The sequence below is a fragment of the Pangasianodon hypophthalmus genome, chromosome 3 (assembly GCF_027358585.1).
Source record: "Pangasianodon hypophthalmus isolate fPanHyp1 chromosome 3, fPanHyp1.pri, whole genome shotgun sequence".
NCBI classification, from domain to species: domain Eukaryota; kingdom Metazoa; phylum Chordata; class Actinopteri; order Siluriformes; family Pangasiidae; genus Pangasianodon; species Pangasianodon hypophthalmus.
In genome coordinates, this window is record NC_069712.1 from 13,028,096 (window position 1) to 13,055,663 (window position 27,568).

Genomic DNA, 27,568 nt, shown 5'->3' on the forward strand with positions numbered 1-27,568 from the left:
TTCACAGAAGTTCATTTATTTCTCCTCCACTTGTTATCCAAGTCAAACAACAGTAATAGAAAACATAAAAAACAACAATTCTTACAAAAATCAGTTTGTTGATAATGGGGTTAGACAGTATACTTCTCTTCCCCTTGCCTTTGAGATTTATGATAGTGTGTATAATTTTTGTAGAGCTCACTGAATACTTCCTTAACACCCATTTGCAATGTCCTGTTCAAGAACTTTATATCCTGTTCGACACACTGGTCCAGGATGCAGTAGATGCCTTCTGTCAGGTGTGCCTTGATTTCTGGTCGAAGTGTCACCTTGACAAATTAAACAAAGAAGCATGGCCTTCATTACTGATGCAGTAAGCTATTGTACACAGAGAAGCATTAAGCAGAACTCTAATGATGTACATGATCAAATTAATACATTCCTTAATAGTGGATAATTCTGCTATTTTCTTTATTTGTCATCAATGTAACGCCAAGTCAGGAAAATGGATATTTTTAGAACAACATGTAAGACAGGGTTTTCCACCACCACCATCAAAACACCATCTAAGGGAATATGATTGGCAGAATGGTTCATCCATCCAGTACAGTTCCAAGGACATGCAGAACCTATGTCAAGGCTCACTGAAGCTGTTCTAGTGGCTCATGGTGGCTCAACACTTTACAAAGCCTACAAACACACTAGAGAGCAACAAGTCACCTGTGTCTCTTGTAGGTTGTTTCTTGTGGGCGTGTAGAGACTGCTACTGTTGTCGCTTGTGTATGTGGACTGTTCAGCTTTTTTTTCAGTTCTGATGAAAAATGGTAGTTGCTGCAATCTATAGCCTACACCTGACTTTACAATTTATACACACCACGTTTGTTTATTTTGTTTATTTACTACCTTCGTTAGAAGATCTCATACCACTGCATGCTATCACTTACCAAAGGCACCAACGATCTCTCTATTTCCGTCCAAGTATATTTTAATTTGTATTGTCTCTATGCACATTTAATGAGAGGTTGTAAATGTCAGGATAAGATGAAATCATGTTTTATCTTCCGTTTTTGAGCATCAAATAGTAAATGGGATCTTAATAGCGGATAGAAACTAAAGTTGTGGCCACATGTGCTGTAGGATTGGTCTGAGAAATCATTGTAGCTGTTTGGAATTTGTTTGGATTTGACACTGGCAGGGAAAGTTTGTAAATGGAGGGCAGAGTTGAGGAGAATGCGTGGTAATGAAGTAGCGTACACCTGTGTGTGATTAAAGGTGCTGATTTTTGTGTGTGTGTCTGTTTCAGGAGCTGCTGAAAAAGCCAAACAAGAGATCCAGTGCGAGTTGATAAAATCCATGATTTGACAGCATACTGATGAGCTTGTGTGCGTCAAAGTGACAACTTTGATTCTGAAAAGCATAGCCCAAAGAAAAATAAACAGACTTGTGCTCTCTCTTATGCCTGCCTCTATGCCCCTCATTCTCCTCACTACAGCCATGCAATACCTAGTTTGCACAGAATTGAGAATATATCATTTCTCAGCTCCATGTTGCACAGGTACACAGAAACTGACTGGTCCCCTGCTGCTTTGTTGCTTGCTAGTGAGAACATAAGGTAAGACACTTAATGTTGCTTCTTTGTTACCTGTCATATCTCACACACCATTGAGAATTCTTAAATTTCATCAATCACCAATTGTTTTAATTTTCACAAAAACTGTTTTTTCTTGCTACCATAAGTGGAATAACTGGTTCCACTAAACTCCTGCTGAGACAGCACTTAAATATTCTTCATTAATTTAATATAATGCTGAGACAGAACTGTTTAATGTCTGTGAGCTAAAGATTTTACCTTCTGAAGTTCAGTGACATACTGAGCCACAATGAAAGAGTTCAGGACCGTGAAACCCTCTGCTGCGGTGCCAATATGGGTGTACATCCGCTCCACTAGCATGGCACACTTTAAAAGCTTCTCAGAATCATTTCCTAGACAAAGATGTATTATGATTAATCCTAAGTAACATGAAGAAGTCTCTGAGAAAGATTATAATTTGATTGCATTTTATAGCTAAAACAAACAAATAATACACAGAGGTTTGATCGATCTGAACATATCTTTAAAAATAGACCAAGTATATCTAAAGCAATATTATAACTCATTTTAAAGCATTATCATACTTATTACACAGCAGTATAGAGCAGATTGCTTTATCATGTTCACTTCTATTCTTTATAATTCAGTCTAAAAATTAATGAGCATCTATTACTAGAAACTGTAATGCAAATTTACTTCCTGATGCAGATGAATACTGCTTCATTTTAAAATATGTTTTGACTTCGTTAACCAGTCATACTTATGTACACGTACTACAGTGTACTACAAAATCATTAAAAAGAATAGGCTTGCATAAAATACAAATATGTCCATATACTTGAGGTTAATACATGTTGTTGTTCCTCTTTCGGCTGCTCCCGTTATGTGTCGCCACAGCGGATCATTGGTCCGCATATTTGATTTGGCAGTTTTTACGATGCAACCCTCCCGATTTTTATCCGAGCTTGGGCCCAGCACTGGGAGTGCACTGTCGTGTGCAACCCCAGCAACTGGGGTTGGTTCCCTGGCCGGGAATCGAACCCTAGCCCCAGCGGTGAGAGCGCCGAGGCTTAACCACTAGTCCTCCAGGGACCCACTTGAGGTTAATACATGTAAATGTAAATAATACATAAAACTACACATGGTACAATGTAATATCGTGATTATTATTTCATCACGATTCATACTGGGAATTTTAAATAAACTATGTCTAAACCTCTGATTCTCACATTTTATTGAAAATACCACACTGACAGCATGTTGAGTTTCAGCAGTTAGTAAAGTAGTAAATAAAGGGCTGACTTGGCCCACCTTTCTCATTCTCCCCTTTTTGCCTGCCCTCACGTATGATGGATGCCACCAGACGATAAAAACAGTTCAGGAAGACTGGAGAAGCTTTCAGCATCACCTATGCCCATTGAGAGACAGAGTTTAAAAAAAAATTTAAAAATCACATACTGGAGACAATTGGCTGAAAACATTTTTCACAGGAATGCAGCTAAATTCACTAATACACTGAAATCCTGAAATGTTTACTGTTCACACAATCAATTTATTTTTACTATCTTCTTAATTCAGTTGTAACAAGATAAATTTTTAAGAGAGACAATACCTAAATGAAGAATTCAACCAATCTATCCAAAATGTTCATAAGTACAATTCAAATTCTTCATTAGGGTGAACAATTATTCAAGTTCTCTGTTGGTCTGTGGGTTTAGAAAGCTAGCTGGTTTACATTTTACATTTACATTTATGGCATTTGGCAGACGCCCTTATCCAGAAAGACTTACAATAGTGCTTTGAAGTCTATCAAAAAAAACATTCTGATATTGGCTCACTAGGTCACAAACTAGGAATACCATCAGTCCAAAACTCTGTTGGGGATGATTTTTTATTTTTTTTTTGGCTCTTTTTAACAAAATCAGTATTTGAACTAAATTGTAATTCATTTTTTTGGGCGAGTGGAAAACATCATGGAGAGGTTTTAGCATTTAAAAATGTTTTAACATTTTTTAGCACATTACACTGAAGATTTTTTCTGTTTTGTATGAATTTGAAGTAGTCTTTTTTTTCCCCCTCACATGTCAAGAAACGGTGCGCTGAAGACAATTTTACCGAAAAAAAGGAAAAGAAAAATCAAACCAACATCAAACCTAAAAGAAAGGGCTCTAATAAAATCCTTTTAAATATTACTTTTTGTATCTTTTTCCATTCACGTGAGGTTTAAAAAAGTCCCATCACTGTCTGCTGATTCAGGATGCACTGAAGTTAGTGTACACATTAGTGTACACAAATGCTTTTAATTTTGTTACACATGAAACATACAGTTCAGATTTTTCCTAATCTCGTTTCTGGATGTGAAACCACCAATTATTAACACAGTTAAATTTAAAGTGAGGCACTCAGGCACAGTCTACAGGTACCCTGCCAAGAGAAGGTCACTTACCTTAGGGTAGCAGAGGATGATGGCATACAAGGCTTCATGGATGGCATGGAAGGCTGAATAGTAATCCTCTATGCACTGGTTTTCCAGAGGCACAAACTCAAGAGCTCCCAGCACCAGGATAACATGGTGTGGGTCAGAGATGTGAGTTTCTCCTTGACGAAGGAGAGTAATTAGAGTCTCTACCACTGGCACAGTTAGTATACTAGTTAGAGAAGACACTTGACCAGATGCTCTTACCACGAACTGAAACAAAAAAGAAAATTAAAGTAGGCACAGTTAATACAATCTTAAAGTTAACATCCTTACATTTACTTGATGTGTACAACATTTGCACTATTAGGAATTCAAAACACTCCTGGCAAATATCAAATTTGTGACCCAGGACACTTTGAAAAAGATTCCAAGAAGTTTTACATTTCATTACACATATGTACTACAGATGAATTAAATTGTACAATTTAAAGGCAAAGACCACTTTAACCACAGCAAATGCCCCTGCAACATAATCCTTCTGTTAATGAGTGCGGTGTTAACCTGTTTAGTCATATTTTATTCTTTTGACAGATATGTCCTTTGTTCACAATGAATCATGTTTGTCTTTTGGACTGACCATATGGCTTTACTCAATAAAAATGATTACATTTAAATAAATACATGCTTCAAACTGCAAATCAACACAATATTTATCAAAACAAATCTATCCACACAATAAAACTCCACACAATAAAATACAAATTCCTTTAATTATTTTTGGTTTTCATATAGGTAGTGCAGCCTTAATTCAGAATCAGATTTTTATGAATTCAAACAGCAAATATATATCAGGAATACTGTTATTGATATGTTAGCTTAGCTAAGCCAACATCTTCCCCTTGTGAAATTTTCAATAGTCACAATAAAATGAAGACAAAATCTTTTGTATGACAGACCTAATCAGATGTCTTTATGTCACATTAATTTAGGCCCAATGGCAGTACCTCAAATAGATTGCTACAAATCAGTGAGTTCATGTTCATGTCAGCAGAAAATTAAACAAATCTGATTAACAAATTGAGTGAGTACATTTAAACCAAGGCTCCAATGAAATACTCACAACAAGAGAAGACATGATCTGAGGAACAGTACGCCAGAACATCTCTGAGGAGGCCTCTGACAGTGAACAGCTGGCAAGCAGCTTTATTAGAGTCACAGCTGCAAAAACATCCTGTCAAAGTTGATACATATTGCACATATTTTCATTTAGTAGGAATGGATATATACATATACATATATATATATATATATATATATATATATATATATATATATATATATATATATATATAGTATAATGCCGTGTGTTGTTGGGCTTAATTTGGATCAATATCATGTTCTGAAATACCAACTCACTTTGTGGTAGCCTACTTCAATCTGCGATGCAACAAGTCCACCCCGGATCATGAGAAATAGTGACTGGAGTTGCTCTTCTGAAGAGCTGACCATCAGCTGAGTAAGCAGGATCCTAAGTGGGACCTCCAGTTCTTTTACTTCTGATACAGAAAGCCATGCACCTATGGGACATGAATTTTAGGTAAAGTGTTCAAAGATAAAGGCTTAACTTTGGAACAAGATCATTTCAATTGGACACTTACTTGATAATAGCTTATAAACACTCTGCAGAATCTTAAAATGGAGACTGTCAAGATTGGATTCCTGAGTTTTTTCTGCAGCCATGTAAAATGCTGATAGATAATGGAGAGATGATATGAGAAACTCCATGGGTTGTGGTGCTAGGTATATTTCCTCCAAAATCTGCTGGCCAAAGGTATTGTACAGTGCCATGTTGGATAACTTGTGGTGTTGATCACCATCACCAATATCCTGGGTCTGATGAGAGACAATTGCTAGCTCACTCTTGATCATCACAGTCACCACATCAATAGAGAATGACTGTCTGAGCCCACTGTCTGCCCTTCCCATTAGCGCAGTCTGAGTGGCAGGCCCCATTATGGAGATGATCTTCCCCAACAACTGAGTCAGAGCCTCATCCAGCTGAGGACTTTTTCCAAGCACAGACATCATTTCATTACAAAGTGTGCTCAAGGTGGCCAAGTGAAGCTGAAATGAGTACAGAGCTTCATCACAATCTCCAGAATCCACAGATGATGTTCCAACCGCACAAGCTCTATCAATCATAAAACTGGTGAACTTGTCCAGATTGATTCGCACACTGCTTTTTCGCTCAAGTATAACATATGTTATACTGCGAATGAAAGCTTGGATTGACTGGAGAAAAGAAAACCAAGCCGATCTGTCCACACTCTGAAATAGAGCCTTATCAAAGCGAGAGAAAAGAGAGGTCATAGCTGCCTCCAAGAGCGTACTACCATGTACAACTTTGAGGATTGTATGAGAATTTTTCCCCACCAAGAGTGAATCCATGAGGCCAAAAAGCTCTTTCAAAAGGTTGACTGGTACTGAAAGTGCCCCATTTTCATTACGCTGCACGCAAAGCGTCATGAAGAACAAACCCAGAAAAAGTCCTAAGTAATCTTCAGGAGATATTGCATATGGATTTAGGACACTTGTTATCCTGACTAACTGCAGAAGAGTGTCTACTTGTGTTTCAGATATGGGGATAGAAGCACCAGATGAAGCACAGTCCATAATTTCTTGTGCTATGGCTTTCAGTCTGTTAAAAGAGGATGAGATCTCAGCAATGCGTCCTTCTTTGCCTTCAGATGCAACACCAATTTCGGTGCAGGATTTAAAAAACGAGGGACAAAAGGAGTGTACATCAGGAGCACTTGGCAGTCCAAAAAACTTGTCTGTCATAGAAGTCACCACTGCTGAGTGCAAGTTGGGCAACTCACAAAGAACCGTGCTTTCAAGCAATTGTTTGGAAATCAGTAGGAACGAAAGATCAGTCTTCTCCATATTGCTTCCTGAGTGACCCTGAAGCAGGGAGTTCAGGATGGTGTCTGCTATACGAGATATAACCTCCTGTGGGAGGTATGGAGCAATTAATGGCAGGTTGGTGGTTACGAGAAACCAGAAGGCCACTGGATAGGTGTCACTATTAACACTGCAAAACTGACGGTCCCACGTTTGGTCGGTGTACAGGTTTACCGAAAGTTCTTCACTATTTACCACAACTTGAGCAGTTTCATGAAGAATATCTTGTGTGTCCATGTCGAGAGTAAGTGAAGGTGAGATGAGTGAGTGTCTCTTCATTCTGTGGAGAGCAAGAAGCTTTTGAAGAAACTTGCTCAGTGGACTAGTGACTTGGCCTCCTGATTTAGTAAGTGCCCAAACTTTCTGTACTGTATCAGAGATAGGACTGACATCACTAGTTGGACCAGCTGGGGAAGTGTATTTACTGCAATGAATTTGAAAGAGGCTGTCTGCCTCATGCCAAGTGTGAGTAAGGAGAAGACTTGCTTCTTGAATCTTCTCTACCCAGAGGCTGTCTGTAATCGAAACTCCCTCAAGACGCTGCAGCAGAGACCTAACAAACTTAAGCATCTCCTCCATTAGACTTTGAGTTTGTCTGACTATGGGCAAAGGAGTGCTGTCATCTAGAGTCTTAAGACTAAAGACCACTGCATGCATGAGAACACTCAGAGAAAACATCTTTAGTGCAGACTCCCTTCTTCCGTCTTGGACATAAGGGAGATCGTTTTGCATCTTCTCCAGAATAAGTCTGCAGATTTCAAGATTCTGGCTAGGAGGGTTGTCTAAGAGACACTGACCTAAACAATTTTGCAAAGCCTCAGGCAACAACTCCTGCCTCAGTTCATCAGCAGCTGGTCGACAGATTATGACCAGAAGTTCCTCGATGAGTCTTGGCAGCTGGCGTAGCTTCGCGTAGGTCTGAAGAACTGCACAAACGAGTGTCTCTCGAGCTTTCTTCACCCGCAATTCCATGTTGTCGGCATCCACCCAGACTGAGGAGACAAGCTCATCGAGATCAGGCTCTAGAATTTGGTGGTTTAATGCCAGCAATATTTTCAGGCAGCGGTACCAAGCTGGGATGCCTGTCTGCGAATTATTGAATAAAAGCTGAGCCACTTTCCTGTAGAAATTGAACTGGACCTCTCCATGATGTATTTTATCTGCAGCTACATTATAGATATCTCCAGCCAAACAGGAGTTCAAAATGTTCTCTAAGGCAAGCAGAGCAAAGCTCCAGTTTGCCTCATTAAATGTTTCTTTGATGTTCAGATCTTCTGTAAAGTCTAGAGCAGCAACAAACTTTGTCATGAGATGAAAGCATACCAGCTTGTTCTCTCCTCCTTTGCAAAATGCATCTAAAGAAAATTTGAAGAGCACTGGCAGAGAACTGGATTGGACACCATAAAAGAAAGACTCTTCATTAGCATCATGTCCATGGACAAGCTTTGACAAAATGGTTGCAGCAGGGCAGAGCAAAGTTTTGCCTATTGAGCCCTTTCTTCCACCTGATCTTTGTTCCGATGGGAGAACTTCTTCTTTGTAGTACTGTAGGTGCTCGTGGTAGAAAAGAGCAGACTGAAGAATCAAGTCCACTTTGTTCCGGATCTCTTTGCTCATGTGTTGCCGGATCCTTGTATCATCCTTCTCTGTCCATGTCCTAGAGGTTAATAAGTGTCTTAACAGGCAGAGTGGCTGAAGAAGGTGCTCTGTCACCTGAACAAAAACTCTCTTAGGGTTTCCTTGCTGCCTCTGCACAGTCAAATAGGTGCTGAGTACAAGAAGCAGAACCTCAAACGCCTTAACTGAAAGAGGTTTTGTAGATTCCTGTTGCTGGAGTTGAAAACAGGCCAGGCCACAGGTCCTAACTGCAAGCTCCACCAGCAGCTCATATTTAGCAGTGTATGTCACAGCTAGGACAGGAATCGTCAAGATCCCTTCACAACAACTCAAAATAGTGCACAGATTGACAGACAGAGTCCCTGAAGTGCTTTCCAGAATCCTTTCATTGATCATCTATGAAAAAAGAAAAAATTGGTAAAAAATGCAAAAATGTTGATGTTTAGGGTTAGTCTGAAGCAATTTTCAGTATCCATCTGAGGATTCTGATAAGTGTACTCTTATAAGTGTACTTTTTTGACAAGTAAAAAACTTATTTTTGGACGATAAAAGATTTTACCACCTAAGTATGCACATCATAATAAGTAAGACAAACTGGCACTAATACGTTTAATAAAATTATTAAACATTTGAAGACAGTATATAGCTTAGCAGTATATAAAACAAAATCAAAACCCTGAAATTGGTCTGTGTTGCGCATTAGATACCTGGGGAACTGTTGGGTGTATGTTAATGGTCTTTCCCGTGCTCAGGACATTGCAAAGCTTCTTACTATGAAGAATTTCATTCAGGTAAGTCCATAAGCCCTCTAAGACCTCCTGTGGCACCTCTACTTTCTTGCTGTAATAACCGGAAAGGGCACGAGCAACCCAGTCAAACAAAAACTGAAAAGAAAAAACAATGACAGATAAAATGACAGGAACAGGATAAAGAATAAAAAGACAATAAAAGATGTGCAATCTGAGAGTTGTGTATAATTTGTGTATTCTTAGATGATACATGTCATCTTAACAATTAGACCTAATTTTGTAGATCATGCTATGTATAACTGTATTGTTATCAGAAATAAAAGACTTAAACGCTTGTCCAATGTGACAATGTCAAACATGACATTAATTACTTCAAAATCCCAAAGCATGAGAAAGACAATGAATATTAACCTGTTCCTTATTTGGAAGAAAGCACTGACTGGATACCCATGCAAATCGAGCCAGCTTCAGCTTATCTGGCCATGGTGTGAGATGGCTGTTCAGCTTTTGATGGATGCCAGAGTAGACGGCAGTCATTTTTAAAGCAAGTCTAGCTGATAAGAAAATAGGGGGGAAAACACAAATCAATAATTACCAAGAGCACATACATTTATTAATGAACATTTCAACTTAGGAACTGGTGTTAATTGGGTGATTAACTGTTGTGTTGGGAGTAGGGAAAATAATAAAATGTGCAGGACAGGGGGTTCTCCAGGACCAGGGTTACACCCACGGTTCTGATGGGGTAAACACACAGCCATTTTTAATGACATTACTGTGGACAAAACCATGATAAAACCACATTAAAGTCATTATACTTGTAATGGTAATTGATCGGTCACTTGAACTAACTGGTTTATTAATGCTTCATAACTTTATAGAAACATATAAATATCAACTTCAGTTTAAGTGTGATTTTAATAATATTAGGAAAAATATGTAATGTTTAAAATTTAGATTTTAAACCAGTGTGACTGATTTTTGTTCTGTGGGTTTAAAGGAATTAGAATAAAAATGGCTCCCATAACTAAACATGATGGTACACATTTGCTTAACGAGCCTATTATTTAAATAGTTTTATTATGTTTATAAAATAAATCTCTGATCGTTTGGGGGTTCATGATTCATATTTTTACACTACAGTTCCTAGATGCAAAAAACACTTGCATACTTTTCCACCAGTATGATTAGATTTAGATAAAGAAAATTTAACTATCCAAGGATTAACATGAACTAAATGTTTACAAAAAAAATGTTATAGCAGTTTTAATAACGGTTATACTCGAGGCACAAGTTTTTCCCTCCTCGCTCGTTATTTTAATGATCGCAAACATTGAAATCTTGTTAAATATGACGCTGTCATGCGTTTATACAGAAGATACAGGACATCTTACATACAAGAAATGTAAGTTGATTTTTTTTTAGAGCAATTATTCTCCCTTAACATCCCGAATACTTACAGTCACATCACACACGTGTTCCTGTTTAAGTTGTAACGTCGCCCCGTGCACTTTCCCCCAGACAGTAGTAATCGATTGACTATTGTGATAGTGGGTGATTTTATTACAACTACAATCTTTGCACTAATCTTTGTAATGTGGTCATACATGTTCTCAACCCTGGGCTATCTTTTATTCCTACACCTCCTTGACGTTTGAAACATTTTATATATTTTGTATCATATTAAAATGACTCACTAGTTTTATTAAAATATTTTAAAATGAAGTTGATATAGCCTAGTTATGCTTGTTTCTTTAAGTCACTGATGTTTGGATTAATTTTAAGTGACTAACAGTTACTGGCTGCAAGAACATTCTGGGAAAGTTTGGTTTTTGTTCCCGATGTGTTCTGAGAACAAATCTTTTTTAGTTCCTGTTTGATTTATCAAGAAATTTTTCTTTGCAGAAGATATAACCTTTGTGTTTTGTCTTGCATTAAGGTTCAGAGAACATTCCCCTAACGTCCCATAACTGTCAAATAATTTCAACCACTCTGGACCCTTGAATCAGCTTAAGGGAACCTTCTCATCCATATACAAATATACAAACCTGTTGGTATTCTGATTGAATAAAACCTGGTTGGCTGTCATAAGGTTCCCACTAATGATTGTATCTAATAAAGCAGTACTGGCACACTCACTTTCTAATGTAACAAGCTACATTAATACACACACACACACACACACACATATATATATATATATATATATATATATATATATATATATATATATATATATATATATATATATATATATATATATATATATACACACAACAACAATAATAATATATGCATACATTCAGCTTGGGACAGTGCTGGCATTGTTGACCAAAATAAAATGTTCTAACAATGTTATGAATGTTATGAAATGGTTCCCCAAAAAACAGTCACTTAGGTGTGTAACTAGAATAATTAAAGTAACATCTATAGCTATTATTTTTATAGTTCTTGCTCCACACCACCAAGTGACTACTTATGTGGCTGCTAACATTTACTGGTTCTGGGTATGTGTTCTTTTTTCCCTGACATGTTGTGAGAACAAATCTTTTTTTTCAGTTCCTGTTTGGTTTATCAGGAACCGTGGGTTTAGAGTACAAACCTAATGGCGATTCTTTGTAGTATCTGTAAACACAAGTCGTTTATTTCATACATTCTCATGGGAAAAAAAGCTCAGACTATGAAACACTATCAGTACATCAGAGCAAAACAATAATTCTAGCAGCAATGCAATCCCTGTTGGTGCGCTTGAATCGATGAATCGTGCATCCTCGAACATGTCTGAGAATTGATTTTTTTTTTTTTTTTTGTTACAAAAACCGGAAGTACTTATACGCAGACTAAAGCGGTTTCCGCCATGCCTTTGCCTAATAAACACTAGCATCCTTTCCTGCTGACTTCGACATGGAAATAGTTTTTGCTTTATCCTCATTATACCGTCTCCAAGACCGAATTTCAGTTTTATGTTATAATCTTAAGACATAATAATAATGTAATCAAATTTCAATTTCAAAGTCAAATTTTATTTGTCACATGCATAACCATACACAGTACGACTTGCAGTGAAATGCTTTATACAACTGCTCCGACGTAAAAAAGAAAATATAGAAAAATATTAAATATAGAGAAAAAATATATACATAAAAATATACATAAAAGTACCGATATAAAGTGAGGATTTGATCTGATCTAATCTGATCTGGGGAAAAAAGTCTACTCCTTACAGGGATCCCCCTGGTGAAATACTTGCTTTGTGTTGAAACTTTAAAAAGTTAAGTTTTCATTTTTAAACTGTATTGTTACCTTGGCACTAATGGCTTTACTTTTTTTTTTTTTTAATTAAAGTCACTTCAAACACACTTGAGGCTTTGAAGACGTGCTGAAGCATATTTACATATTTTATATATCCAGTAAATTAATCAAATTACAGAAATAATTATTGTTGTATAGCCCTTTGTGTATAAAATGATAACAATAGCTGTAATTTCTCATATTTATTGTACAACCCATGATAGTTAAAAAAGGGATAAAGTACTTCATTGTCAATGTGACATTGTTGTGGGCAGAGAAGTATGCCTAATTTTATTTCATAAATAATCATATTAGCAGGTCCACCTGACTGAGTCTTAGTAGTGTGTGCAATGTGGTTTCCCCCAACAAATATCCACTCAGTGATGCTTCCTGTCATTTGATGGAGGGGGTAACAACAATATTGTTGTACATAGAAACAGGACTAAACAAAATTATAATAGTTAGTGACAATGTCAGCCTTACTTTAGTCCTCAATGTGTGACAGGGCATCATCCAATGCGCTTAAAAAGAGGTCATTAAAAGGTATGCATTATATTGTCATGTATGTGTAAAAGGTTCACTATATATGTATATTGAATTGTGAAAAATGCAGTTGCACATATTGTTTGTTTAGAATACATAATACATAGAGTAAGGTTCTTATATAAAAAGGATTAAACTAATTTATTAGTATGAAACATGCTAATGGCTTGCACAAAACAGGTGAAAGCTGATAATTTAACTATTACCTGTGGCAGTTAACATTAGTCTTCAAAACACAGGACAGAAAACGCTAGTTTCGGTATGTTGCTTGCATTCACTTGTCAACAAGTAACTATTAAATAGGTTACTGTTACACATACTGTTAAGAAAGGTAGTCATAGTAGGGTAGGTAGTCTGTACTAGGGATAGTAGAGATCAGTACTGTAGTATTACTTTTGAGTATGGCGTTTATTTTTACAAAATCAATCATCATTCATTCATCTTTAGTAACTGTTTTATCCTGGTAAAGGTTGTGTTTGATACAGAGCCAATCCTGTGAACACTGGCCGCAAAGTGGGCATACACTCTGGATGGGACACCAGTCCATTACAGGGTACCATGTACACACACATTCACACCAAGGCAGTGTAGTGTAGCTAGTCCACCTAGTGGCATGCCTTTGGAAAGTAGGAGGAAACCAGGTAACTGGGGGTAACCCAACAGAAATTCTACACAGACAGTAACATGAGCTCAGGATTGAATCAGGGACTCTGGAGCTGTGAGGCAGCAAGACTACCTGCTGTGCCACCAAGTCTTTTTTTTTTTTTTTATTAATGTGAAAAACAAAATGCTGCAGGATGTAATATTTACAGAGCAGAACATTTACTATGTAGATGTATGTGTAGAGAGCTGTGCAGGGCTGCAGTGAGACTCTGGATCAAATTCTGACAAAAAGCATCACAGTAACCTGCATAAACATGCATTCAATACACAGTAATCATTAAACTTTTTTTTTTTTTTGGCTTACATTTATATACTAGCCTGGCTGCTCCAGTGTTTAGGGTTGCCATGTGTGCTCTAACAAAAAAAAAAAAAAAAAAAAACAGCCTAATGGTCAATATAATTGGTGGCAAACCAAACTCAAAATATCCCATATAACTTTTTTTTTTTTTTTTAATTTTATGAATTTTACAACTACCATATCCAATTTAAAAAAAAGATATTTAATGCATTTATACATTTCAACAAACCAGTTAAAGAAAAAACTTCTGCGAATATGGGAATATGGTCACATTGAACAACCCCAATTATTGTAGTTTTACACACACACACACACACACACAATAATATATATATATATATATATATATATATATATATATATATATATATATATATATATACACACACATTATTGTGTGTGTATGTAAATTATTATATATATATATACATTATTGTGTGTGTATGTAAAACTACTATATATATATATATATATATATATATATATATATATATATATATATATATATATATATATATATGTATGTAGCCAGAATTAAACAAATAGATAAGGGAAGTTAGTATGGGAGCTTTTCCCTTTGATTTCTTTAAATGTTTAAGCCTTGTGGCTCTTGATGGGCTTCATTAGGTGTGGCAGATACCCAAATAATGACTAATCTTTTAAGGATATTTTTGTAAAATTTCATACATCCAGACATGTGTTAGTTTGAATTTTACATCATACATTTTAATCATTATCATGATTTATGCATACAAGAAGACTATAATGCCGAGTTCACACTACACGATTTTCAAAGTCGTCGGATCATCGTGTATTTCACACTGCACGACTATCTGGGGTAGCATTCAGTCGCTGCTGTGTTCACATTGCACTATGGATCGGCGACAGGAGGTTACACACTGCATGACTTTACAATAGAAAGAGTCGCCGACAACTCTGTCTGGCTCGCAAACTACGTTTCACAACCAAACGCACGCGAGAAGTGATAAGGAAATAACGCAAGATCACACGTGAGAGCAGAGTTCTCGCGCGAGACTGGAAATGGCCCGCAAGTAGCTCGCGATCCAAATGGTCTAAGCGCTGATTTGCAGCGAAAGGGCAAAAAGGCAAAAAAGAAAAAAAAGATTATGGAGGAGGAAATGGTTGGGGAGACTTTTTTCTTTCTCGACCCTGTTGTGGTACAGCTCACACGAAACAACAGAAAGACATGGGTGCTCCTGCCAAAGTTCGACCAAGCTGTCCTCCCTTTCTTGGGTCCAAATAGACCGAGAAGGAGCCTTTTTCGGCACCGAAGCCATGTTTTCTGATATTTTCTAACTCCTCCCCGAGCTTCCCCCTGCCCTGTATCTTGCTCTCTCATTGGCTGGAGGTCATTGCCGAAGTTTGTTTCAGTCAGAACTCATTTCACACAGCAGGATTTTGAACCGCCGACAGGTCCAGATATTTAGCATGCCACATATTTCACGAGCGTCGGCGACGCATCGGTGATTCTCTCAGATCGCGTCTTTGATAATTCACACTGCGTGATTGTCACTCGCGTGAACGAGCACCGATTTGCCTCCGATTTCAGGCATTTGTCGGCGATTTCGCAAAACCTGTCGGCGAGTGAAAAATCGGGCTAAAATCGTGCAGTGTGAACTCGGCATAAGTGAATTTCCCTGTTTCTAACTTCCCCTGTTTCTCTCCAAACAGTTCGTTGGTTTGTTGTTAAGACCATTAAAAGATTAATATTTTACATTTGGGGCTTGGCCCATTTTTGCGCAGGAGTGTGTGTGTGTGTATTTCAGTAAATAAACAGGACCCAAAATCGAAATTCTATTATTTATTTCACACTTAATTCTTGCTAGCCACTGTCTTATTGTAGTTCATTCAACAAGACTTCAAAATATCTTTATAATTATTCTGGGTACTACTTGGTATAATCTAGTCCATCCCTAGTCCACAGTGGTCCCAAATGACTGGCCGTTACAAAACACTCAAACTTCTCTCAAATATCCATATTCTGCTCCGCCGAGCTCTTATCCTCTCAGATACCGACATTTTATCAACCAGCTTTTAACTCTTAATTCCGCATCATTTTCCCTGCGTAGGACGATGTTTTTCATCCGTCCTGACGCCATAAAACCGTAGTCATTAACGGTAAAGTGCTGCTAATCTGGTCAGAACACATCTACTATCTGCCCAAGCTCTTATGAGCTTACAGCGGAAGTAAAGTTACCAAGCAAAGCCAGCTTCCGGCATCAAAAATAACCCGGAAGTTAGAGAAGGCTTTATGGTAGCTCACTGCAGCAGCACCCTCCTGTACTAAACAGTATGTGAGCAAAGTACGCCTCCTTCTATCTGCACCTCTTGTAGAGCAGTGCTAGTGCGGTAGTTGTGTAGTCGGTGCGGTCACAACCTGTGTGTTGGGAAACTTGTCTCCACTGGTCTACTGTAATTAACAGCTTCTTTTAGGACATTTACAGGGGTAAATTTTTTTTAATTTCTCGCTTATATATATAGTTTAAATTATATAAATGTGTTTATTTATTGGTGTCGGTTTCGTTTCTTTGCCAGTAAACCCAGGCTTTGCCAGGCAACATGGACGCTACAGGGAAGGACACATAGGACACATTAGTGTGTGACAGATTTTGGTGACATTTGGGAGTGCCAGAAACCTGTGAGGGTGTGAGAGGAGATAACGAGGGACAAGGCTGTGTGTAGCTGTCAGACCCAGATAATGTTCAGTAACCGTCAGAAACTGAACAGTAGCCTGGCTCACAATAGGCTTTCCTTCTCTGAAGATGCCAGAAACTGAAACTATCAAGAATATGTGTTTAGTTATTAGTTTAGCTAATTACTCACTAACTAAGAGCCAGACGGAGTGTAACAAGGTTTCTGCGCTTTTGTGGATGGACTTGTGATTATGACCGTCATTGAAAGTGAAGTGGACCAAAGCTAAAGCCTCAGTTCAGCTTACTTCCTCTAAATGTGTGGAGTAATGATGTTGCAAATGTCAAGATTCACTACCAGGAAGCTGCTACAGCAGTGGACTATCACCTGCAAACGCCAAGTAAGACTTTACCAGCTGTCTGGTGTGACTTTAATGAGATCCCGGAGAAAACTGGTCTGTAAAACTGTACTTGAAGCATCCCTTTTTTCTCACGTCCGACCTGGAGCAAGTTTAGGTCCACATTGTGTTTGGACACACATCAGGGCCTCCACTCCATTTGCTTTTTACTGCACGTCAACAGACTCCAAGCAAGCAGCAGAGCATGCAGGTAGTGAGGTCAAAACCAAAGACAGACCTGGACGGATATCCTCAGATGACTTCAAAAAGTTATTGCAGCTTGCTCATCCAGAGCGCTGGAGGCTATCAGGTAAAAAGCACACACCTATTCAAATCAGCCACCCAAACTCTGACCTCAAAAAACATCTTTGTATGGTTAATTACTCCTACATTGTTAGGAAAAAAGGGTTTGTCAAGGGTTCTACTTGGGACCTTTTTGCAAGGGAAGCCCTCTGTTCCACTCTGTTTTCAGAGGGATAAACTGAGGAGCCCTTTAGTGTGTTAGGTGGAGCCTTTTTTGGGACGTTCTAAAAAGCTTAATGTAGGGGAAAAAAGCATAATGAGTCTTAAAGTACCAAAGCAATGACCAAGCAACACCAAATCTCTCTCACACTGACATTGTCATAAATGTTATCTACTGGCAAAAAGTTCGAAACAGCATTCAAATCAGAGCTTAAAACGGCTTAATGTGTTAAAACAGCAACCAAGAAACACAAGTGTAAGTTTTCTTATACTTTACTGATTGATTATAACTACTGTCTACTGAATGACCCAAAAAAAATTAAAGCAGAGTTCCCAATTAATCTTTCTTCCATTAAAAGCTTATTACGGCCTAATGAAACATCTGATCAGTGTTAAAACAGTGACAGGTTTGAAAGGAAAAGGCCAAGCATGGAGTCTGTGCTTTATATTTAGTTAAGAAGTAATTCCTTTGATTTTTTTTTTTAAGCTAAGCACTTCAGTGTCCCCTTTTTTCAAGTGTATGCAATTTATGAGGTTTTTTATGGTGTTGTTATGGTGTTGCATAGTGTGGTAGAATTGCAATAATTAAAACATGACAAGGATTCTACTGGGAGCTATTCATTTCCTGGGAGTTAAAGTCCTATCCAAGTCTGCATTTTGGTGTTGTTGTTGTGGTGATGACCAGGGCTGCTTCTGAACCTCTGGGGGCCATAAGCGATGTACTGTTGGAAGAGGATTGCACACCACTTTATTTTTCAAGCTGCTCTTTTATCAACTGATTATAATAACAATACACCTACATGAGCTACAGAAGTAAAACTGCATGATGAAAAAACACATTAAGCGCACCCTTTATCTACCGCTATCATATATGTCCTGTCTTTTATTTGCCTCTTGCAGGTAATAAAAAAATTATATAAACTTAAATAAATGAGTCTGAGAAAAAAAAAAACATAAATAGATTCTTAAATAGCGTGTGTATAAAATTAAATTCATTTTATTATTTTCTGTGAGCTATAGGGAAGATTGCACAGCAGTTAAATTTAAGAACTGTTCCTCTATGAACTAATGATTAAGAAGCTGTTCTAATTAAAAAATACTTTAACATGAACTACCAAGGTAAAACTGCCTTATAATAAAGACAATAAGTGCCCAGTAATGCACACCCTTTGGTAGTTCAGTTTTATCTATTTTGACCTGTTTTTCCCCTTGATGCACTTTATAGCAACATGTGTAGGGAAAACCGCCAATAGCTCCATAACCAGTGTGAGTTTAAATATCAGATTAATTGGATAAATAACTTTGAGCTATAGGGAGGATTGCACACCACTTTCATTTTCAGAATAAAAATCTGCTTACATAATCTCCAGCCGATCAAAATCCTGGGTTGCAGTTATATTAATTTTAACGCTGCATTAAGTTATACAGTCCCCTATAAAAGTATTGGAACAGCAATGCCAATTCTTTTATTTTTCTATACACTGAAGACATTTGGATTTGAAATCAGAAGATTTGTATGGGACAGTTGATCAGAATTTCAGCTTTCATTTTCTGATATTTACATCTACATGGGTTAAACAACTTAGAACACGGCACCTTTTGGTTTGAACCCACCCATTTTTCAAGTGATAAAAAATATTGGAACATGTGATCGACAGGTGTTTACTTGTTGCCCAGATATATCCTGTTAGAGTGCTTGTTTAAACAATCAATAGCTCTGAATGTCCTGAATGTCTCCTCTTGGTTTGAGTCCTGGGTTTCACCTGTGATGACTGCATTTGTTGTTAAAAAGGTTGAACCAACATGATGACAAGAGAGCTGTCTATGGGAGAAAAACAAACCATTTGGAAGCTGAGAAAAGAGGGAAAATCGATCAGAGCCATTGCACAAGCATTGTATTTTGTACCAAAATCTCATGAGCTCATTTATTTTGCACCAACAAACAGTTAATATTCTGCAAAAGCATGTTTGTCCTATGCATAATTATGTGGTTACCATCCCTTCTTGTACCTCTTTATCTCCCTTTTATCTAAAACCCTGGTGACACCACTATTCAGTTGCTGCTTCCTCAGTGTAATTTCAGATATTGTTTATTCCAGCATTACTTACATGCAGTGTAAGTAACATTTCAATGTCAGTTAGTACTAATTCATATGATAGATTTAAGCAAAAAGATTGAACAGACTTTTCGTTCAGTGTCAGCAATGCCATATCTTTTAAATACATATATTGTACCGAACAATTGTCAGCTTTATATATGCATAAGATAAATGTGTTTGACTATTGTTCTTTATTATATTGTGTTGCCATCTGAATTTCCTGACAGCTGCCGTGAGCTTCCTTGTTGTCTCCAGTGCCGTCACCATGTCTGCTCCATTTTTCCTGGGTAAAGTGATCGACACCGTCTACTCAAACTCATCTGCAGACTTTAGTGCCTCCCTGACCTCCCTGTGCATCATGCTGGCAGGGGTTTTCCTGTGTGGTGGTGCTGCCAACGCTGCACGTGTATATCTTATTCATGTCTCAGGTGAGCTCTCAGCAGTAGCCACAATGCAAAAGCCACTTGAAGAGCAGATATATTGTTCTACCTTGTTTATTTACGATAGTTGCAATATAGAAACATTAGCAGTAGATTTTACACTGGAGGTTGTGTTAATGAATGAGACTCTGAATGAATGAAACTGTCATCGCCGATTCACTGTTTGACTTGAGCACACTCTTGTCTGTGATGGTTTTTGCAGGGCAGCAGATTGTGAGAAACTTACGTGAATCCCTTTTTTCCTCAATTTTGAGGCAGGAGGTGGGATTCTTCGATAAGACCCGCACTGGTGAGCTCATTAACCGCCTTTCCTCAGACACGGTTCTAGTTGGACATGCTCTCACTGACAACATGTCTGATGGTCTACGGTCAGTTGCTCAGGCTGGAGCTGGAGTCAGCATGATGGTGAGCAGCAGTCTAAAGCTAACAGATGCTGTGACTGGAATCAGTGCACTCAGTAATGTTGACTGACATTTGTATTTATCATTGTTTAGTTTAACCTATGGTAAAAAGTAATTTTTGGATCATGAATATAAACATTTGGAGCTTTTTCTCCTGCAAAATTTTTTTTTTTTTTTTTTTTTTTTGTGAGAATGTTTTATTTACTCAGGCAGAGAAGAATTGGTCTCTGTTTGTTCTGACGTGTAGTCAAGTTCATGTATGTAATCCTAATGGTTTCATAATAAGCCATAAGTAGTTTTTCTTCTCTGTATGTATGAATAAGATGGTTAAGTTGTTTGAATTTGAATGACGCTCATTTATGCGAACAGTGAATAAACAGCAGCAGTTTTCTGAATTTCAACTCTGCTGTTTTATTACTATACTGTTTTAGGTCTTCTAAACAGACCTACAGTGCTAGATTGTATTTGTAATTGCAGAGACATTGTCAGCTCCCTGAATTTCATCGCTTACTTTCCTTCTCTTTAGTTCTATGTGTCACCCAGTCTTGCCACCTTTGTCCTAATGATTGTACCTCCTGTGGCGGGCCTGGCAGTCATCTATGGAAGATACGTGCGCGCCATATCTAAACAAACACAGGATGCTCTGGCACAGGCCACACAGGTCAGAACTCTTTGTGCTCTTTGTGCACATTTAATTTAGGTGCTATAGCAATAAAACTGCTTGCACATTATCGTTTTATGGGGCTCTTTCTATCAGGATTGGATCCTGAAAAGATTTTAACTACACATCTGCTACACATTTACACTTGTAGTCAAATGTGTTTTTGGTTAGCTGGACTGAAATCTAATGTTATATTACACATAATATGCAAATAATCTCATAACACTTGATAAACAATTTCTATTGTTTGTGGTTGCCAGTTGTTTTATATGCAAGTGATGATTGCGTCATCAAAAATTGCAAATTTCCACCTTGTTCTTAATTTACTTATAGTGTTAATTTATTTAGCACTTTATCTCTTTATACTTTTCTGTGCATGGTATAGCTGGCAGAAGAGAGGATCGGTAACCTACGAACAGTTAGGGCATTTGGCAAAGAGCTGACAGAAGTGCAGACCTACGCAGAGAAGGTGGAGTATGTCCTCCGACTGGCTAAGAAGGAAGCTATGCTTACTGCTGGGTTCTTTGGAGTGGTATGTCTTTTTAAAACATATTTACAAATTTTACCTGTACACATTGAGAAGTTATATTCAAACTACAGTGTTTAAACTGTATATGTGTGTGTAGACGGGCCTGAGTGGCAACATGATCGTCCTGAGTGTGCTGTATAAAGGTGGGCTGCTGATGGGTAGTGAGCACATGACAGTAGGAGAGCTTTCCTCCTTCCTTATGTATGCCTTCTGGGTGGGCATCAGCATTGCTGGTGAGGACAAATTGCTCTGCATACGAACAACATGCATCAGTGATATGTGCTCAATACCTCACACAATAACAGACAAGTCACAGTAGGTTCATGTAGTATTCCTAATTTGTGTGTACTCTTTATGTACTGTTAATTGCAAGGCCTGAGCTCGTTCTATTCAGAGCTGATGAAGGGGTTTGGGGCTGGGACACGCCTGTGGGAACTGATGGAGCGGAAGCCTGAATTTCCTCTCAATGGTAAATATCACCAAAACAAAAGTTTTTACTAAAATGTTATGTGGTCATGACATAAATACTTACCAAGCATTGTGTTGATCAGTTAGTCAGAAAGACTTATTTAACCCTGTGTTCCACTTGTCTCCCAGAGGGACTTGTGTTGAGACCAGAGCAGCTGAAGGGAGCCCTAGAGTTCCGTAACGTGTCGTTTGCTTACCCGACAAGGAAGGATGTCCCCATCTTCCAGAACCTGAGTCTGTCTGTGCCAGCTGGTTCAGTGATGGCAGTGGTGGGGTCAAGTGGCTCTGGAAAATCTACTCTTGTGTCCCTTTTGCTCCGTCTGTATGACCCAGACTCAGGTGAGCACTGGGGTCTGTGAGGGCCTCCATTTTTCACTCTTGCACAGAGTCAGACTTTTGCATTAACAATTCTGTTTAATTTCTCACCCTGACTTAGGTATGGTAACTATTGATGGCCATGACATCCGGACGCTGAATGCTTATTGGCTGCGGAGTCATATTGGAACTGTAAGCCAGGTAAGCAGCATCACGAGCAAATGGCTACATCATTACACTGTGTCACTGTTATGATTATTTAATCCTTAGAATGCCCTGAGGTATAGTGTTGTTGTTTTTTTTTTGCTTAGGAGCCAGTCCTCTTCTCCTGCTCCATTGCTGAGAACATTGCGTATGGAGCAACAGATCCCAGTCAGGTCACAACACAGGACATCCTACGAGCAGCACAGATTGCTAATGCTCATGATTTCATTAATGGCTTTCCCAAAGGCTTTGACACTGTTGTTGGAGAGAAAGGAGTACTACTGTCAGGTACCTAAACATATTATTTTAGTTTTTGTGTGGGCATTTTAAATATTTTGTTCTGCTTTCTTTCGCTGATGCATTCTCTGTTATGAATATGCTGATATTTCAAACTTGGTTTCACTAATGGATTTATTGGTTGAACAGGTGGACAGAAACAAAGAATTGCTATAGCAAGGGCCTTGCTAAAGGTAGTTAATCATGCTTTTCTCCCTTTATTCCATAAGACATTTCATGCTACTCATCAGTGAAGTCTAAAATGCTTATTTTTTTTCTGATAGAACCCCAAAATACTGTTACTAGATGAAGCCACAAGGTAAGTTGTTCGTTTGTGTAATGGCAATGGCTTAAATCATTCACATTATATTACTAGCAATTAGTGCTGCAATTATTTTATTTTATGAGCAATTGATTAATTGGATTAAAAAAGAACAATTTTCAGTACCATTTTTTCATTTATTTAAAATAAAATCCACAAACTGAGTGTTACAAATATAAACTTCAGACTAAAGCTTTACATTAACACAACAATAACAATAATAGCGTGTCGGTACGCTGTGAGGTGGCAGCCCCACCAACCGACTATCCTGCGGAGGGCTAACAACCCACCCAGGAGAAACTCCCCTTTGTTACGAAACTGACCAGAGAGAGAGAAGAGAGATTAACACAACTGTTTGTCCAATTTATGTATGTATATATAGACGGTAGAGTAAGTAGTGTACAGTGTAAGAGCATAGTGTATAGTACGTCATTTAAAACACAACTTTGGTCTGTACTCTCTGCCATTTTTTTGATGCAAGACCAACTACCAATGCATCACTAACAATTAAATAAGTTTATTCGGACTGCTGTACCAATTTTTGGTTGAGTAAGGCTATTGCACCATTGTTCTGGGTATTAATAGGCTATTAATTGCTTCAGGTTACATTGAGCCATTGGGTCAGGTTTTTATTGACTGTTTGCACACAGATATTGAACAACTCACTATAATGTAGCTTGGATACAGATAAGGTTGTGTGCAGTGTAGTGTAATTTACTACTAATGTAGATTATGTAAGCCTAATGCTAGAAACTGAAAAAAATTGGTGCTTATTCTCTCAAGGGAATGTTTTGTATGTTGTACGCTACAGTATAACTCATAGAACTATGATTTCTACTGAGCTGCTTTTTCTGTTTGTGTTTTTCCCCACAACCCGACTGTAGGTTTAGGCTGAATGCTGAGTGGTTTTAATGTTTCTGATGAAAGCCTATACTTGTTCAAACATGAAAGATGTTCTGCTTTTAACAGGAATGCAGTAATGAAAGTGAAACACTTAGAATGCTATTAAATATTTCTGTATGTGAAAAACAATCATGGCCAAAAGGGTTTTAATTAATCATGGTAGTAAATCATTGGTGCTGGGTGTGAGATGACAAAAATGCATATTCTGCAGTCATTTAGGCCCAACATATTATGCCTACATAATGGTTTAACCGGAGGCTATTCAGACCGCTCTGGCAATTTCTGGCAACAACTGTGACATGTTACTTGTTCATATTAATTAGGAATCTAATTTTCTTAAAAAAAGTATACTATTCAGTTTAATTTCCTTTGCTGTAGTGCTCTACACTGCTATGAATAAAAGCAGAAATTTAAAGTAAACTGGGTACAGTAAGTCACTGTACTAATGCTCTGACGTCAATATCCATTTATGCTAACAAATGATTTATAAAACCTTTTGTTTACATCATTTATTTTATTCTTTATTTCATGTAGTGCGAGCCAGAATTGTAGAGGTGTGGTTGTCAGTTGTTTTTTAAACAGTGTGGACTTGAGCTTACTGTCTAGAGCTTTTAAAATTGCCGATCATTGTAACTAACTAATTTGCTAAATGGTGATTTTGCTATTTTCAATTATATGGGATTAATGTGCTGCATCACTGAGTCATAGATAGCACTGATCAGTGCAAAATGGATAGAGTGGGCCTCTGGGACAAGCTTATTCCTTATATATGTACTAATATAATTTTCATAATTTCGTGCTCTTCTCTTGTGAACTCCACAGTGCTCTGGATGCAGAGAATGAGTTCTTGGTACAAGAGGCCCTGGACCGGCTAATGCAGGACCGCACGGTGCTTGTCATCGCTCACCGTCTCTCCACTATCCAGAATGCAGATGCTGTGGCTGTGCTGGACCAGCGGCATGTGGTGGAGTGTGGCCGTCATGCCCAGCTTCTCACCAACCAAGACGGTCTCTTCCGCAAGCTCATGGAGAAACAGGCCTTTTTAAATGCTGAGCAGAAGCTGGCTCTCGCCAAATAGAAGAAGACATTCTGACATCTGAAGAAAGTACCAATGAAAATGAATGTGTATGTAAACTGACATGCAGTGTCAGAAGAAAAGAGCTGTAGTTGTATCTGAGTGCCTACATGCAGTATAAACTACCAGTCAAATGTTTGTTTATAGGAAGATTTTTCTTTATTTTAGAATATTAATGAAGACATCTACTTACTCTATGAACTAACAGTGGAATTATGTAGTGATCAAGAAAAGTGTTTAACAAATCCAAACAGTTTTATATATACAATTTTTAACAGTATTCCTGAGGAAGCTGTGCACTCCAGGTGTCTTCTCAACCAGTTTCATGACACAGTTTCATCCAGGAGGTGTTTCTTAAAGTTCCCAAACAGGCCAGGCTTCTCCTGCATTCTAAATAGGAATTACTTGTTTGGGGAAACAGTTTAGTTTTAATTAAACATACTTGTTGTAGGTGAAAACTTATTTAAAATACATTTTGATTCAGATTTTTAAATATTTACCTTGTGTGAGACAAATTTCAACCATAACTCTTTCTCAAAATATAATTTCTTTCCCTCCCATTTCCTCCCACTTCCTCCCACTAGGTTTTAAATGTCTTTAAGACAATGAAAAATGTGTATTCAATCTAGTGTGTACAAACTTTTGACTGGTAGTGTGTGTTTACTCAAAAACTGATGTCAACACTCAACTCCATTATAAGGTACAAAAGTGTAACAAACACAGAGGACTATTAATTTAAGACACTGCCACTTTACATGCAGTATAACTGGAAACTGTGCTTTTTTTAGTCATCGAATATTTTATACCCTTTCATATAGTATAAATATTCCTAGTAATACAATTTTCAGGATCATAATCATTCTAATCATACAGTAGTATGTGATTCACTGCTCTCTTTGTTGGTAAAAGACAGGTATGCTTTCAATTTATAAAAAGATTTTGGGATCTGGGAGAAGCTCATTATTATTGTGGTTTCAGTTTTATTGTATATAATGAAATATTTGACCATGTTTGCCTAAACTGTGGTATTTCAGCTCATAAACAATTCAGCTGGTCAATCCTGTATCAGAGACTTGCACATTGTTTAAGTATGTGGAAATGTCAGCTGCTGTATAGGAGAAGGATCCACCCAGAACTGTTGTTTTGCAGTCAACCTTCAAACTACTGGCCTTCAGCACAGGGAACAGTCCATATTTGCAAACACAATGGAGAATAGTATGAATGACCACCAAAAAGAAAAAACTTGAGAGATGATTATCTGTGCGAACATACACTATTAGAGTCTGCAATCAAAATAGGTGTTTTGTAAGTGTGATAAATAGAATATTTCTTTTAATCTGTGGGTGTATTATAATGTTAGGTGTGCTAACTTATGAAAATTCTTTATATAAATAAACTACTGATTGAATTAATTACAGTGTCAAGAAATCTCTCACAACTTGAACATGATTTGAGGCTTAAAAAGCATGTGGTACCAAAAGAGGGCACTGTTGGCCTGACATTTTACATGCACCTTCTCTACAGACTGCAACCACCTATTAGTGTACATTTATAAATAAAGCAAAGGTTATGATTTATGTAAAATTAGTTACATGTAACTGAAGTCATAAACACACCTAAACTTTTTTTTTTATTGTGTTATAATTAATTTATCCTTTACAATTCATAGCATTTAATTCTGCATCTTCCCCAATCCATTATATGATTTCATTCCGGTGCACTTCCAGGCCAGATTAAATCCCAAACTCTAAGATTCTACCAAGTTAAGATTCTTGTTCAGACTTTTCTCCAGTTTAGTCAAGTGACTAAGCTGCTTAGCTCCCTTGGTGATAAGGAGCCTCTAACAGTTGCTCTGACTATCTGGCCCTGATAAGCATATAACCCGAGCCCAGGAAATGGAGTGGGCTGCTAAAGAAGCAACTCCTGTCTCAATTTTTTACAGAACAAGATTATTAAATTAATTAATTTAAATGAAATTAATAAATTAAAGATTATCCCCCTTTGAGAAAAGAACCAGTTCATGTATTTATGATCAGTAATACATATCAGTGTGCAACTGCATCTTCATAACTTTCCTAATCTAGATATATTAGACTAGTGGACATAATTTGTGTCAAAGTTTATTTGTAAATATAATTTTTATCATTTATAAAAACTGCAGTATAATAACAGTTTGTATATTGCACCTAGACCTGATACAGCCCTTTCACAACTGATGTGTCTAGTCACTTACACACACACTCACACATACAC

At 37.6% G+C, this 27,568-nt stretch overlaps 2 protein-coding genes across 3 annotated transcripts; one reads left to right on the forward strand and one right to left on the reverse strand.

Annotated features, from left to right (window-relative positions):
* On the reverse strand, nucleotides 1–10,861 carry urb2 (URB2 ribosome biogenesis homolog). 2 transcript variants are annotated; one of them, XM_053232885.1, is made up of 10 exons: nucleotides 10,777–10,861; nucleotides 9,728–9,870; nucleotides 9,275–9,451; nucleotides 5,648–8,963; nucleotides 5,406–5,566; nucleotides 5,110–5,220; nucleotides 4,017–4,259; nucleotides 2,882–2,978; nucleotides 1,829–1,962; nucleotides 1–308 (listed from the first exon to the last, which is right to left on the reverse strand). In XM_053232885.1, the coding sequence occupies exons 2-10, from the start codon at nucleotides 9,851–9,853 to the stop codon at nucleotides 111–113; spliced, it is 4,563 nt and encodes a 1,520-aa protein (XP_053088860.1). In that variant the 5' UTR covers nucleotides 9,854–9,870; nucleotides 10,777–10,861; the 3' UTR covers nucleotides 1–110. The 2 variants fall into 2 exon arrangements, with proteins under 2 accessions (XP_053088860.1, XP_034158902.2); XM_034303011.2 differs by having other exon boundaries at nucleotides 9,728–9,866; nucleotides 10,777–10,834.
* Nucleotides 10,862–16,361: 5,500 nt separating this feature from the next.
* abcb10 (ATP-binding cassette, sub-family B (MDR/TAP), member 10) lies at nucleotides 16,362–26,727 on the forward strand. The gene is made up of 14 exons (XM_026938485.3): nucleotides 16,362–16,578; nucleotides 16,668–17,470; nucleotides 19,949–20,149; nucleotides 20,364–20,566; nucleotides 21,089–21,223; nucleotides 21,609–21,755; nucleotides 21,850–21,985; nucleotides 22,126–22,221; nucleotides 22,350–22,559; nucleotides 22,657–22,736; nucleotides 22,847–23,027; nucleotides 23,166–23,209; nucleotides 23,300–23,334; nucleotides 25,063–26,727. Exons 2-14 carry the CDS (start codon nucleotides 17,080–17,082, stop codon nucleotides 25,316–25,318), a joined length of 2,115 nt encoding a protein of 704 aa, XP_026794286.3. The 5' UTR covers nucleotides 16,362–16,578; nucleotides 16,668–17,079; the 3' UTR covers nucleotides 25,319–26,727.
* The last annotated feature ends 841 nt before the right edge of the window (nucleotides 26,728–27,568 follow it).

Bases quoted from the DNA above. Each gene is read 5' to 3' on its own strand.
- urb2 (XM_053232885.1), bottom strand. From the start codon at position 9,853: ATGACTGCCGTCTACTCTGGCATCCATCAAAAGCTGAACAGCCATCTC. The intron at 8,964-9,274 runs GTATCTAATGCG...CTTTTTTCATAG, and splicing joins TACACCCAACAGTTCCCCAG to ATGATCAATGAAAGGATTCT. The intron at 5,567-5,647 runs GTAAGTGTCCAA...CATGTCCCATAG, and splicing joins TGTTTATAAGCTATTATCAA to GTGCATGGCTTTCTGTATCA.
- abcb10 (XM_026938485.3), top strand. From the start codon at position 17,080: ATGTGTGGAGTAATGATGTTGCAAATGTCAAGATTCACTACCAGGAAG. The intron at 20,150-20,363 runs GTGAGCTCTCAG...TGGTTTTTGCAG, and splicing joins ATATCTTATTCATGTCTCAG to GGCAGCAGATTGTGAGAAAC. The intron at 23,028-23,165 runs GTACCTAAACAT...TTGGTTGAACAG, and splicing joins GAAAGGAGTACTACTGTCAG to GTGGACAGAAACAAAGAATT.